This window comes from Electrona antarctica, assembly GCF_951216825.1.
Source record: "Electrona antarctica genome assembly, chromosome: 16".
NCBI lineage: Eukaryota > Metazoa > Chordata > Actinopteri > Myctophiformes > Myctophidae > Electrona > Electrona antarctica.
Window position 1 is genome coordinate 25,057,198 of NC_136797.1, and position 12,850 is coordinate 25,070,047.

The following is a 12,850-nucleotide window of genomic DNA, read 5'->3' on the forward strand; positions in this document are numbered from 1 at the left end:
TGCCACCTGGTGGCACTGCCGCAGAGAGACACAAAGGTTCTGAAGTGGCTTATACCATATTGCTGGAATAACTCTCTCTCAATCTCTCTCTCCCCCCCCTCTCTCTCTCTCTCCCTCTCTCTCTCCCCACAACAGATGTAAATCGTATATAAAGAGTGGCTACATTTGACAATTGTGAGGTATTTTTACTTCACTGGAGTATTTCCAATTTCTGTCCTTTTCCTTCTACTCCACTACATCTCAAAGGCAAATATTGTACTTTTACACTATAGTTACTTTGTAGATTTTTATTACTATTACAAAGCATACAGTAACCACTTTACCTTCAGCCCTATACCGGAAGTGTTAACCCATTTTGGGGCGGGAACCCCTTTTGGTGTTTTAAACATTGTTATAATTTAGCTATTGAAAAATAGCAGGTCTGCTATTTTCAGTTATTTTTTCCTGCCTAACATTGAACCAGTTCAGAGCGTTTCCACTGCAAATTAATTGGTTCAGAACCGTAAAAGTTGGTTCAGAACCGGAACCGAAAAAACAAAAAGTTCCGTCGAAAGCGCCAAGGTTTAAAGAATCGACAAACGGAACCAATTCTAGAACCAAAGTTATTTTTGGTGGAAAAGGGGCCTGTGTGTTGCAGACAGTGATGTCGTTACCTGTGCCACAGCCACCTGTGTGTGTTGCAGACAGACAGTGCACACACACACACTGTAGCGTCACGAAAGATGCCAAATGCCGCTCGCGGCAGGAGTCTCTTCCTGGTTTTTTTAGACGGCTGGTGGACGGAAAATGAAGCTCGCGTGCGGCTGCAACTTGCAGCGCTGGCGAAGCGTTTCAACAGCAGCACCGCCCCGGCGGCAAGTGGAAGCAGCACACGAGCTTCATTTTCCATCCACCAGCTGTTTGAAAAATCAGGAAGTGAAACCCGGAGGACGCGTGCTGCTTAACACTCCCATCGCCCAGGACGAAGTACATTGTCCTTTCTATTAGTAACGCCCGACGCCCAGGACGAAGTATTGTCCAAAAGACGAAGATTATTGATACGAGAACGGATCGCATGGCTCTATAGCCCAGGCGCGCCTCCTGGGCAATCCTCGGTGACGCGCAAGAGTGAGACGTCATCGAAAAACTCCCTCCTCTGTTTAGCTGATGAAAACGAAAATCTTAAAACGTTCATAACTCGCGATCTAAATCATCCCGTCTTTTTCTGAAAAAAGATCCTGTGTTAGACGGCGCTCCGCGGTCCAGTCGCTAGTCTCGATAGATTTATTCTTGTCTCCCGTTGTTGTCGATCGACTCTAGAGTGGTGTGGCTATTGTTAGCTGCTACACACACACACAGCAACAACTTCCGCCGGTCCGTCCGGAAAAGGGGTCCGTGTTTATAAATCGAATGGGCGCATTAATGTAATGGATTAAATAACCCCGGGCAATTAACCCCTTTTGGTGTTTTAAACATTGTTATAATTTAGCTATTGAAAAATAGCAGATCTACAAGCTCATAGCGCGCCACCGAGTGGCGCGCTACGAGCTTGTAGGTCTGCTATTTTTGAAAAGTCGTGAAAATGTGGCGCAAATTTGGAATATATTTTTTCATGTTTTTAACTCAAATCTTTGCTTCTGGGGGGGTTCCTGGAACAACATATTTTCAGATGTGGGTCAATTACATATATCATTCTTGGGGTCCTTGACATGAGCACCACTGATATAGAAACATGAGGTATTTCAGAAAACTGTCAGGATTTAGAAGACATTTTTTTCCATTTCAACGTCAGGCCTAAATGGGTTAAGGTGTGGGAGGCACCCCAGTGATGTCGTTACCTGTGCCACAGCCACCTGTGTGTGCTGCTTAAGGTGTGGGAGGCACCCCAGTGATGTCGTTACCTGTGCCACAGCCACCTGTGTGTGCTGCTTAAGGTGTGGGAGGCACCCCAGTGATGTCGTTACCTGTGCCACAGCCACCTGTGTGTGCTGCTTAAGGTGTGGGAGGCACCCCAGTGATGTCGTTACCTGTGCCACAGCCACCTGTGTGTGCTGCTTAACTGGCTTATGGCCAGCCTAATTAAACAGTGGATTGTGCCTTCCGCCTGCACTATTCATATGTTTAATTTGTCATTTTAATGCCAATAGAAAAATCTGTGATATACACACTGCATCTCATTCTCACACGGCAATCCTATAGTAGACACTCAGTCCTGATGGTGGCGGTAGCGTCACCATTGTGCCGGTTTTGACCAAATAGAGCGAATCTGGCGATATCACTTCCGGTTTAAGGAATCACAACATCCGGGACTAGTTTGGACTGGTGCAGCACTATCAGATGTCCGGAATGCTAAGCGATCATTGTTTATTTTAATAACTAAGTCAAATTAAGCTCTAATCAAGCCCAAAATATCGCATTTTGCGCGATCACACACGTGCGTGATCGACCGTGCACACGCGGATTTCGGCCGGTTTTAGGTAGATTACATCGGCCGTTAGCCAAACAAGCTAATAGTTGCTACATTTTGTTATATTAAGCTCCCGATTACAAGGGGATTAAACGATTACGGCAATACGTCAAATGGACATGAGGGATTTATTGATATCAATACCATAAGGGGGTTAAGGTGTGGGAGCACCCAGCGATGTCGTTACCTGTGCCACAGCCACCTGTGTGTGCTGCTGCTGCTGGTGCAGCTGGTGCTGCAGCAGGTGGAGGTAGTGTTGGGACGCCAGCGGCGTGGCGCACGGAGAGCAAGGGCTGCTGGGAGAAATGCCTTGTTGGGACGTCGTCGTCGCCACGGCGAAGAAGTCCTGTTCCCAACACACAGATCAATAAACGCATTGATTAACCCATTTTGGACTGAGGTCGATAAAAAAAAAGGCTTCTAAATCCTAACAGTTTTCTGAAAAAGCTATAAATGGTGCATTTATATAGCGCCTTTATCCAAGGTGTTTTACATACACCGATTGCAGCGGAAGCCATGCAAGGTACCAACCTTGCATTTCAGAAAACTGGAGGATTTAGAAGACATTTTTAAAATGTTGAGGTCAGGCCTAAATGGGTTAGACTGGAAATTGTCTGTGATTTTACATTATTGTACTGAGCAAAAAAAAACATGATCGGGACAAACCTATAACAAAGTACTGTACAATGGACAACAATATGAAACTCAAGTTAAATCAATAAGGCAAATAGGAGCAATAACACGACAAGAAGTCAAACAAAACATTGACCGGTACAAGTGGGTCAGGTAGAAGCTTTGAAAAAGGTAAAATGCTTACGAAAAACAAGTGTGTTTTCATCAAGCCCTTAAAACCGTCAACTGACTCAGCATGTTGTATCGCCAAGCGTAGAGCATTCCACAATGTGGATAAGGCATTATAACACTCGTTATAAATGTTTGTAATCATGTATAACAACTTATAACCACGTTTATAACATATAACAGTGCTGGTCATAATGCATTATTATGGTCAGTGGAACAGCACATTATAACTATTATAACTTAGGTGGTTTAAAGGCACATAGAGAAGTGCTGTAATTTCTGTGTCATAATGCATTATAAGCAATGTGTATCAAATGGAATAATGTCTTATAAGCATCAATAATATGCTATAGCAGGACTTTGAGACCTTTAAGTAAAGTGGCAACATGCTTTAATGGTTATTAGCAGTTGTATCATTTTATAATACCCTGGCCTATAGCATGACTTTGTGACCTTTAAGTAAAGTGACAAAACTTTGTATAATATGCTATAGCATATTATTGATGTTTATAAGACATTATTCCATTTAATAAACAAATTGGTTATAATGCATTATGACACAGACATTACAGCACTTCTCTATGTCCCTTTATAACCACCTAAGTTATAATAGTTATAATGTGCTGTTCCACTGAGCATAATAATGCATTATGACCAGCACAGGGCTGCAGCCTGCAGGCTATCAGAAATGACTTTGGACAGATGAAAAAAAACTTTAGTTATAACTTGCAGAGTGACAGATTATTTTACCTGGGTTAAATTTTCTGATAGTTGCATTTGACATGCCATAATAATCTCCATGTGTTCCATGTGTTTCATTAGCGCGATGGAACGTGACAAAATAGGCTACAGCTGAGCTTTGTTGTGCTGCTGACAGGCAGCGCTGCATGTGCACAGTAACACACGCGTTGAAACAAGGCTGTTGGTAAAGATACCGAGAAGGAGTGGACAGTGATGTCACTGTTATGCAACACGGAAGTAGTACGGACTTGAAGCTGTTTATAAACAGTCAGTCAGTGACATCACTGACGAATCCTTGGTGTTACTCTTCCTGCCACCGAGTAGCCTCTGAAACCAGGCTCTCTTTTCACCTCGCCTCTGATTAGGGCGCTATACTCAGAAAAGTAAATAAAATAAAATGAGAACGCCTTCAGAATGGTAAACACGTCGCATGCTGCAGCTACTAAATGAATACATAAGGCGTGTTTTGTGCATTGACAGAAGTCAACATCATTGTGGCTCAGGAGGTAGAGCAGGTCGTCCAATGATCCATGGGTCGGCGGTTCGAATCCCGGCTCCTCCTGTCTACATGTCGAAGTGTCCTTGGGCAAGACACTGAACCCCAAATTGCTCCCGATGTGCTGGTTGGTACCTTGCATGGCTTCCGCCGCAATCGGTGTATGAATGGGTGAATGTAATGCACAATCTATGTAAAGCGCCTTGGATAAAGGCGCTATATAAATGCACCATTTACCATTTATTATTGTCAGTGCAATGCACACACTGGCACCCCAAAATCTAACACATCCATCATATGTACCTCGTGTTAGCTGCAGCTGTGTTGCTTCAGTGCACAGTACAAGCTCAGCCTGTCATGCTTTTTACCCTTCTGTTCATTTTTACCTGGACAGGAAAGCAAACTGCAAAATGTGGAGATGGAGGAGATGGAGGAAGCAAGGTACCATTATGAGGAGGAAGTGGCATGAGGAGGAAATGGTACCTTGCTTCCTCCATCTTTTTCAACATTCCATCTCTTCTCCCCCCGCAGTACTCTTCCCCCCACCCCCATCTCTCTCATCCTAAATCTCCTCTCTCCCTCTCCCCCTCTCCCCCCCTCTCTCTCTCTCTCTCTCCCTCTCTCTCCCTCTCTCTCTCTCTCTCCCTCTCCCTCTCTCCCTCTCTCCCTCCCCCTCTCTCTCTCCCTCTCCCTCTCTCTCTCTCCCCCCCTCTCCCTCTCTCGCCCTCTCCTTGCTTATCTCCATGCAGCAGATGCTGCTGAACCCGTTAATGGGATTATGGTGGCTTTCCTCCAAAATCAAAGTGAACATTCTAGGTTTTTGGATTAGGTGTCCTCCGTTCACAACCACCAGGAATATCCATCTCCTCCTGCTCTGCTCTGGTCATTACCATAACTCTGCTCTGGTCATTACCATAACTCTGCTCTGGTCATTACCATAACTCTGCTCTGGTCATTACCATAACTCTGCTCTGGTCATTACCATAACTCTGCTCTGGTCATTACCATAACTCTGCTCTGGTCATTACCATAACTCTGCTCTGGTCATTACCATAACTCTGCTCTGGTCATTACCACAACTCTGCTCTGGTCATTACCATAACTCTGCTCTGGTCATTACCACAACTCTGCTCTGGTCATTACCATAACTCTGCTCTGGTCATTACCATAACTCTGCTCTGGTCATTACCAGCAGCAGTATACAGCAGAGGCGTATCTACAATAAGGCGAGGGCAGGCGTCCGCATGTCCAAATCCATTTCTGGCCTGGCCAAAATCCATACAATGACAAAAGAGAGAGGACAAAAACAAGACCTGAGAACTATTAGTGGACTGCTGATTGGCCGTTGCGGTAGAGCACGACCCTCAATCACCCATTGGAATGTAAATGCATGCCTTTCAGCCTTTGTATCCTACTGTAAACCTAGTGCTACGATTGTGCGCGGGGAGACGACAATTAACCTTAGAGTATATATGAATAGAGACGGCACCAGAGTTCTCCTCCCATCCACTTGCATTAAGTTGCTCAAAAGCGCATGAGGCGATTTCACTGTGCATTCTGGGTAGGAACAGAGTGCATTCTGGGATGGATTGGGCCCAAACACATGAACGCGCTGCCGCTGACTATCATTGCAGGCATTCAGCGTTCACGTGTCATCGTGAACGTGCACAATGATAGTCAACGGACCAGCGCGTTCATGTGTTTGGGCCCACGCTGCAATATCAAATTCGGCCACTGTGTCCATTTCGCCTCAGGGTTTAATCCGGGTGCCGTCTCTATTCATATATACTCTAAGCAATTAACACATCTTGCCTGTCCAAAATGTAATTCCTGGAAACGCCACTGGTATACAGTAACTCTGCTCTGGTCATTACCAGCAGCAGTATACAGTAACTCTGCTCTGCTCTGGTCATTACCAGCAGCAGTATACAGTAACTCTGCTCTGGTCATTACCAGCAGCAGTATACAGTAACTCTGCTCTGGTCATTACCAGCAGCAGTATACAGTAACTCTGGTCATTACCAGCAGCAGTATACAGTAACTCTGGTCATTACCAGCAGCAGTATACAGTAACTCTGGTCATTACCAGCAGCAGTATACAGTAACTCTGGTCATTACCAGCAGCAGTATACAGTAACTCTGGTCATTACCAGCAGCAGTATACAGCAACTCTGCTCTGGTCATTACCAGCAGCAGTATACAGTAACTCTGCTCTGGTCATTACCAGCAGCAGTATACAGTAACTCTGGTCATTACCAGCAGCAGTATACAGTAACTCTGGTCATTACCAGCAGCAGTATACAGTAACTCTGGTCATTACCAGCAGCAGTATACAGCAACTCTGCTCTGGTCATTACCAGCAGCAGTATACAGTAACTCTGCTCTGGTCATTACCAGCAGCAGTATACAGTAACTCTGGTCATTACCAGCAGCAGTATACAGTAACTCTGCTCTGGTCATTACCAGCAGCAGTATACAGTAACTCTGGTCATTACCAGCAGCAGTATACAGTAACTCTGCTTTTATGCTTTTAGGGTTGGGGTTAGAAATGGCAAACAAGGTAAACACACATGGCATTCATAAAAAAAAATTATGTCCTCACATAGTACGGCCAACGTGTGTGCACGTGACCTGTCCTACCATGATAGTTTGACCTGGCTTGACCACACTGAGCTGAGTCAGACTGTGGAGGATGTCGTCGACTTGCTGCTCACACAGCGACGCTGCTGGGAGTTCTCCTCCTCCTCCTCCCGCTCTCCTCACGACTCCTTCCCCCTCCCCTTGGTCTGCTCCTGTCTCTTTACCACCTGGAGAGCACACACACGCACACGCACACACACACCTGAGTCAACTATTCGGATGGAAACCCTAAAGTGAAACGTCTCCTTTTTTATGAACAATTAAAAATAGTTGAAAACAGCCTAGTGTAGGGTCGATTTTTATTCTCATTGAAAGGAGGTGTCATTCACTACCGCCGTTTTTCCATTGTACATCTAGTTATTTGTCATTTGTTGATGACATGACGTATTAATGTGTGATGAATTTAATACATAGGACCACAATGGACTTTGTCCCCAGGACTTTGTTTTGTTATCCTTGTAGCCTAACAATGTCTAACTTCGGGTTACTTCAGTAACCTCAGTTGTATAAGTGACTCGAAGAAGAGAGTCATATGGGTCCGAGCCACTTGGTGGCGCTGGAGCACAGAACAAAACATAAACTCACGAGCTAATTTATTGGTTCGTGGAGCTGTCACTCAGAGCGGTGTCGCCGGTCCCAACCCTCAGGTATAAAACCGGTGGGCGTGACCGCTCGAGTCATTCCTATCAACCATTTTTCTGCCGCCTGCCAAAGCAGACGGGCAGTTCGATGACTCTCTTCTTCGAGTCACTTATACAACTGAGGTTACTGAAGTAACCCGAAGTTGTCTTAAGTGCCTCTCTCGAAGAGAGTCATATGGGTCATCATAAAACTCCCGTATGATCACCCCGGCTGACAGGACCGCTCCACGGTCCCCCTTTTTTTTCCCAGAGACACAGACACACGAGACGTCACCATCACGTGAATGTGTGTCCCCTTCGCAAGGGAGACTGAGAGGGTTAGCCAGGTTACTGACCTGGCACCAAGACCGGGCCAACTACCCGGTGGCCCAAAGTCCCTCTAACAGGCAAAACTAAAACACTGATAGAGGTGAGGGGAAACCCCGGGGAGCCAACAGTGCCACTGTCCCCTGCTCCCCAGGAGGTTCCCCCCCCCCTACAGACGCACCCAGGAACCTCCACCAGGCTCCGCCTGGCGGTCAAGGGATCCCTCAGAGGAGCCGACAGCTATGCTGCCTTATGTGCTCCCCCAAGTCTGCAGGGTTCATGTCTTACGTGACTAACGTGCGGCCGCTCCCAGGACTGCATGGGCCAGGTTCAGGGGAGCCACATCGAGGTTGTAATACGTGGCAAAAGTCGACGGAGTCGACCAACTCGCCGCCGCACACACATCCAGTATGGGAACGCCTTTCGCTAAGGCCCAGGATGCTGACATGCCCCTTGTGGAGTGAGCACGCAGTCCCTCGGGGAGATCCACACCACTGGCAGTGTAAGTCAGTTGTATGGCCTCCACAAGCCATTGTGAGATCCGTACTTTCGTGACGGGTTTACCCTTCCGCTGTGCTTGAGGGGCCCAAGCAACGAAAAGCTGATCCCCTTGTCTGAAGGGGGCTGTCCTGGCCTTGTACAGCTTCAGCGCCCTGACTGGACATAGGCTATTCAACCGCCTGTCCTCCTCCGAGGCAAAGGGCGGCGGATGGAAAGCCACCAATTCCACTGGCTCACAGCCAGAAGGAAAATTCTTCGGGAGGAACGACAGGTTCGGCCTGACCGTAACCCTAGTGTCATCGCCACTGAATCTCATGCAGCTCACGTTGACCGAGAGCGCGTGAATGTCGCTCGACCTCTTAGCCGTCGTCAACGCGACCAGCAAAGCGGTCTTCAGAGAGAGGAACTTCAGGTCCACTGTGTCCAACGGCTCAAAAGGTTCCTTTGTGAGCGCGTCTAGTACAACCGTCAGATCCCAAGCTGGAACCAGGGATCTAGTAACCGGCCTGAGATGCATGACACCCTTCATGAACTGTCGGACCAGTGGGAGCTCGCTCACCGGACCGTTGTTTATGCCCAAGTGGTAGGCGGAAATAGCCGCCAGGTTGACCTTCACAGAGGATAAACCTAGACCTCTGTCCAGGAACTCCTGCAGATAGGACAAGATGAGAGCCACCGGAGCTTGGAACGGGAGGATCCCTCCTGGCCTATTCGAACACCAGCGCACAAACAGCTGCCATGCTGTGTTGTAACGCCGTCTGGTAGACGCGGCCCTAGCGCTCAGAATGGTCTCGATGACGTTCCGTGGCAAGCCGGCTATTCCAAGAGGGGCCCCCTCATGGGCCAGACCCACAGGTCCAGGTCCTGGGGGCGCGGGTGGAATATTTCTCCGCCGGCCTGCGTCAGCAAGTCCCGCCTCAGGGGAAGTTGCCACGGTTCGTGGTAAAGGAGGGGGACAACGTCCTGCCTCCATGATCCCCAGGCCGGAGCTACCAGCAGGAGTTGGACGTCCTGCAATCTCACTCTGGCCAACACATGCGGGATTAGTTCCAGTGGCGGAAACGCATAGAGCAGACCCTGTGGCCACTGGTGCGCCAGTGCGTCCAGGCCCAGAGGTGGTTCGCCCTTCAGTGAGAAGAAGAGAGGGCGTTTCGCGTCCTCTCTTGTGGCGAACAGATCCACCTCCGGAAACCCGAAGTTGTGCCATATCTGGTTCGCCACCTGAGGGTGGAGAGACCAGTCGCCGTAGCGGAGTGGCCCCCTCGAGAGGAGGTCCGCCGCTGTGTTCAGCAGGCCAGGTACGTGACATGCCGTGAGGGAAAGGAGACGACCGTCGCACCACACCAGCAGCCTGTGTGCCAGTGTGCACAGACGTCTGGAGGTGAGACCTCCCTGTCTGTTGATGTAGGACATCGTCGTCGTGTTGTCCGTGCGGACCAGGACGTGGTGTCCCTGAAGAAATGGTTCGAACTCCCTCAGAGCGAGGAAGACCGCCATTAATTCCAAGTAATTGATGTGGGAGGTCCTTTTCAGGTATGTGTCCCACAAACCCCTGGCCGACCTGCCCTCGTGTGTGGCACCCCACCCCGAGAGGCTGGCGTCCGTGGTGACGACCTTCCTGGACAGGGGAAGGCCCAAGGGCACCCCTTCCATCAGTCTGTGTCTGTCCGACCACCACCTCAGTGCCAGCGTGCAAGCCGGGGACACTATCACACGGCGGTGCACGTACTTGGTGGGAATGTGCAGGGAACCAAGCCATCGCTGGAAGGGTCTCATGTGCAGTCTCCCCAGACGTACCAATGAGATCGCCGACGCCATAATGCCTGCTATCCGTAGGCACGTGTGTAATTGAAGAGTGCGTCCCGGTGTGAACAGTGACACACACTTCAGTAGGTCGTCGAGTCTGTCTGCCGACAGTCTCGCCGTATACGCAACTGAGTCCAGCCTGATGCCTATGAAGTCTGTTGACTGCGTAGGCACCAGCATGCTCTTGGCGTGGTTCACAACGAACCCTAGGGAGGCCACGTGGGTCAACACTCTGGTTGTGGCCCTCGTTACCTCTTCCCTCGAGCTGGCCATCAGGAGCCAGTCGTCGATATAGCTCGCCACCCGAATGCCCTGTTGACGCATGGGCGCGAGGGCGGTCTCTGTGCAGCGCACAAACACCCTGGGGCTCAGGGACATCCCGAAGGGAAGGACCGTGTACTCGTATACTCTCCCCTGGAACCCGAACCGCAGGAACTTCCTGTGAGGTGGGTAGATGGGGATGTGGAAATATGCGTCTTTTAAGTCTATGGACGTGAACCAGTCGCCTGGGCGTATGGTACGTACTAGAGACTTGGCCGTCAGCATTTTGAACGCAAACTTCTTGAGGTGTCCGTTGAGTACCCGGAGGTCCAGAATGGGGCGTAGGCCCCCCCCCTTTTTCTTGACCAAGAAGTAGCGGGAGTAGAACCCGCTGCGACATTGGCTCTGGGGCACCTCTCTGACGGCTCTTTTCTCCAGCAGAGAAGCTATCTCTTGTTGGAGAACTTGACCCGCTTGACCCCGCGAGTCGGTGAAGAGGACTCCACTGAACGCGGGGGGTCTCACTGCAAATTGGAGTCTGTACCCCTTTGCTAAGGTGCGTAGGACCCAGGGGGACGCATTGTAGCGTTCCCACTGGGCTACGCGCTCGGTCAAGGGACTTATCCCCTCCAGACGAGGTGGTCCTCGTTTGGTGGTGGTACCCACTGGATGACCAAGGAAAATTTCGCCATGACCAGTCTCCCTGGTGGCGTTTAAGCCCGCCACAGGCCTCATATCCCACCGCTCTGTTTCGGGCAGCACTTTGGCTGTCCCTAACAGAGGGTTCATGGTCCCCCGACAGTGTGATTTTTGTTGTTTTTTTGTTCTTTTGGGCAAAGCCTTTAATACAGAAAAAACATGACACTGTGCACTTGTGCAAACCTTGTGCGGCTCGGCGACAGACCCACCCGTGGTGGGGATCTGTGCCACGAGCTTTAGCCTTTTTGGGGGCGGTCCCGGTGTGCAGCCAAGGGCTGCTACACTCTGGCCGAGGCCCAAGGCGGTGGGGGAGTGGGGAAGCGTCCGAGCTCGCTTCCCCTGGAGACGAGGTCGAGGGGTCACTTCCGCTGCTTGGAACCGCCGGCCCTGGGGACTCCTCTCCTAGGCCCGGTCGAGGCGGCGGGGGGTCGGCGACGTTGGTCACGGTGCTGTCGTCTGCCCCTGCCTTCAGCTGGCTGATCACCCGGTGGGAGCGCCGGTGGATCTGCTCTGGGTTGGCGAGGACGGTGCGGGGCCTGGCGCCCCGTATCGCGGTAGTCTACTCGCCGCTGGGGCCACTGCCGTTGGCGGTGGTCCGTGCGTGGGGCCTGCCCATGCTGTTGCAGGAGGACTGGGCGAGGGGTGAGAGCAGCGAGGGCCTCGCAGCCAGGCTTCTGTTGCGCCACTGCGAGCGCCATTCTTTCTAGGGCCCCCTTGAAGAGGCCACCAGGTTGAATGGGGCCGTCCAGCAGGTCCTTCCTGGCCGCGGCGTCGAGCTTGGGGCTGACGTCGAGCCACCTGATCCTTTCGGACGTGATCACTGCAGTTCCCATCCTGCCGACCAGTGCTGTGGAGCTGCAGAGGAACTTAATCATCTCCTGATGGAGCCTCTTGATTTCGGCCATCTCGTCAGGGGTGGGGACATTCCCCAGACCCCCGAGTATGACCGTGAGGGAGCCCTGCAGCAGAGCAAGGGTGTTGTGGTGCTTGCCAGCTGCGGCGATGAGGGAGAAGAGCTTACCGCTAGCAAGGCTGGCGTCCTTGTCCCTCTTGGTGGGCAGGGAGGGTTCCTTGGCCAAAGGTGTGATGCGTGGGGCGGTGGGGTCGAGCAGGTAGGCTCCTACTGTCGAGCCGATGGTTGGCATCGCCCCAAGACCTGCTGACGGCATGTCAATCGTGTCCATTGGCACCTTGGTGTGGCGAAGTGTTGGGGGAGTCAGGCTGGGTTCTCCCCAGTTCGCCGTGAAGGTGGACTGGAAGCCTTGGGCCAGCGGGAGGATAGCTCTCCGCGTGGGGGCCCTGCTTTCCGCCCCAGGCCAAGTGTCCTCCGGGTTTGGGGGAGGTGCCACGTCCGGCCAATCCCGTTCGCACCTGATGGCGGCCTGGTGTAGGAGTTCGGTGAGGTCCCATTCCTCGACGGGCGGGCGTGGGGCAACTGGGGCCCCCTCAGGGGCCTCAGGGGGTCCATTGTCCTGGGGAGGAGCCTCCTCTCCCAGGACATGGTCACGGTGA

At 50.9% G+C, this 12,850-nt stretch overlaps 1 protein-coding gene across 2 annotated transcripts in view; it reads right to left on the bottom strand.

The window, feature by feature from the left end:
• Window positions 1-12,850, bottom strand: part of LOC306939671 (carboxyl-terminal PDZ ligand of neuronal nitric oxide synthase protein) — a 450,703-nt gene that overhangs the window by 402,306 nt on the left and 35,547 nt on the right. For both annotated transcript variants that reach the window (XR_013791908.1, XM_079524326.1), the window contains exons 7-8: window positions 7,125-7,291; window positions 2,634-2,792 (exon numbers count right to left, since the gene is read on the bottom strand). Coding sequence is in view for 1 of the 2 variants with exons in the window: in XM_079524326.1 (XP_079380452.1) it covers window positions 2,634-2,792; window positions 7,125-7,291 (326 nt within the window). In the remaining variant the exon portion in view is untranslated. The remainder of the gene's footprint in view (window positions 1-2,633; window positions 2,793-7,124; window positions 7,292-12,850) is intronic.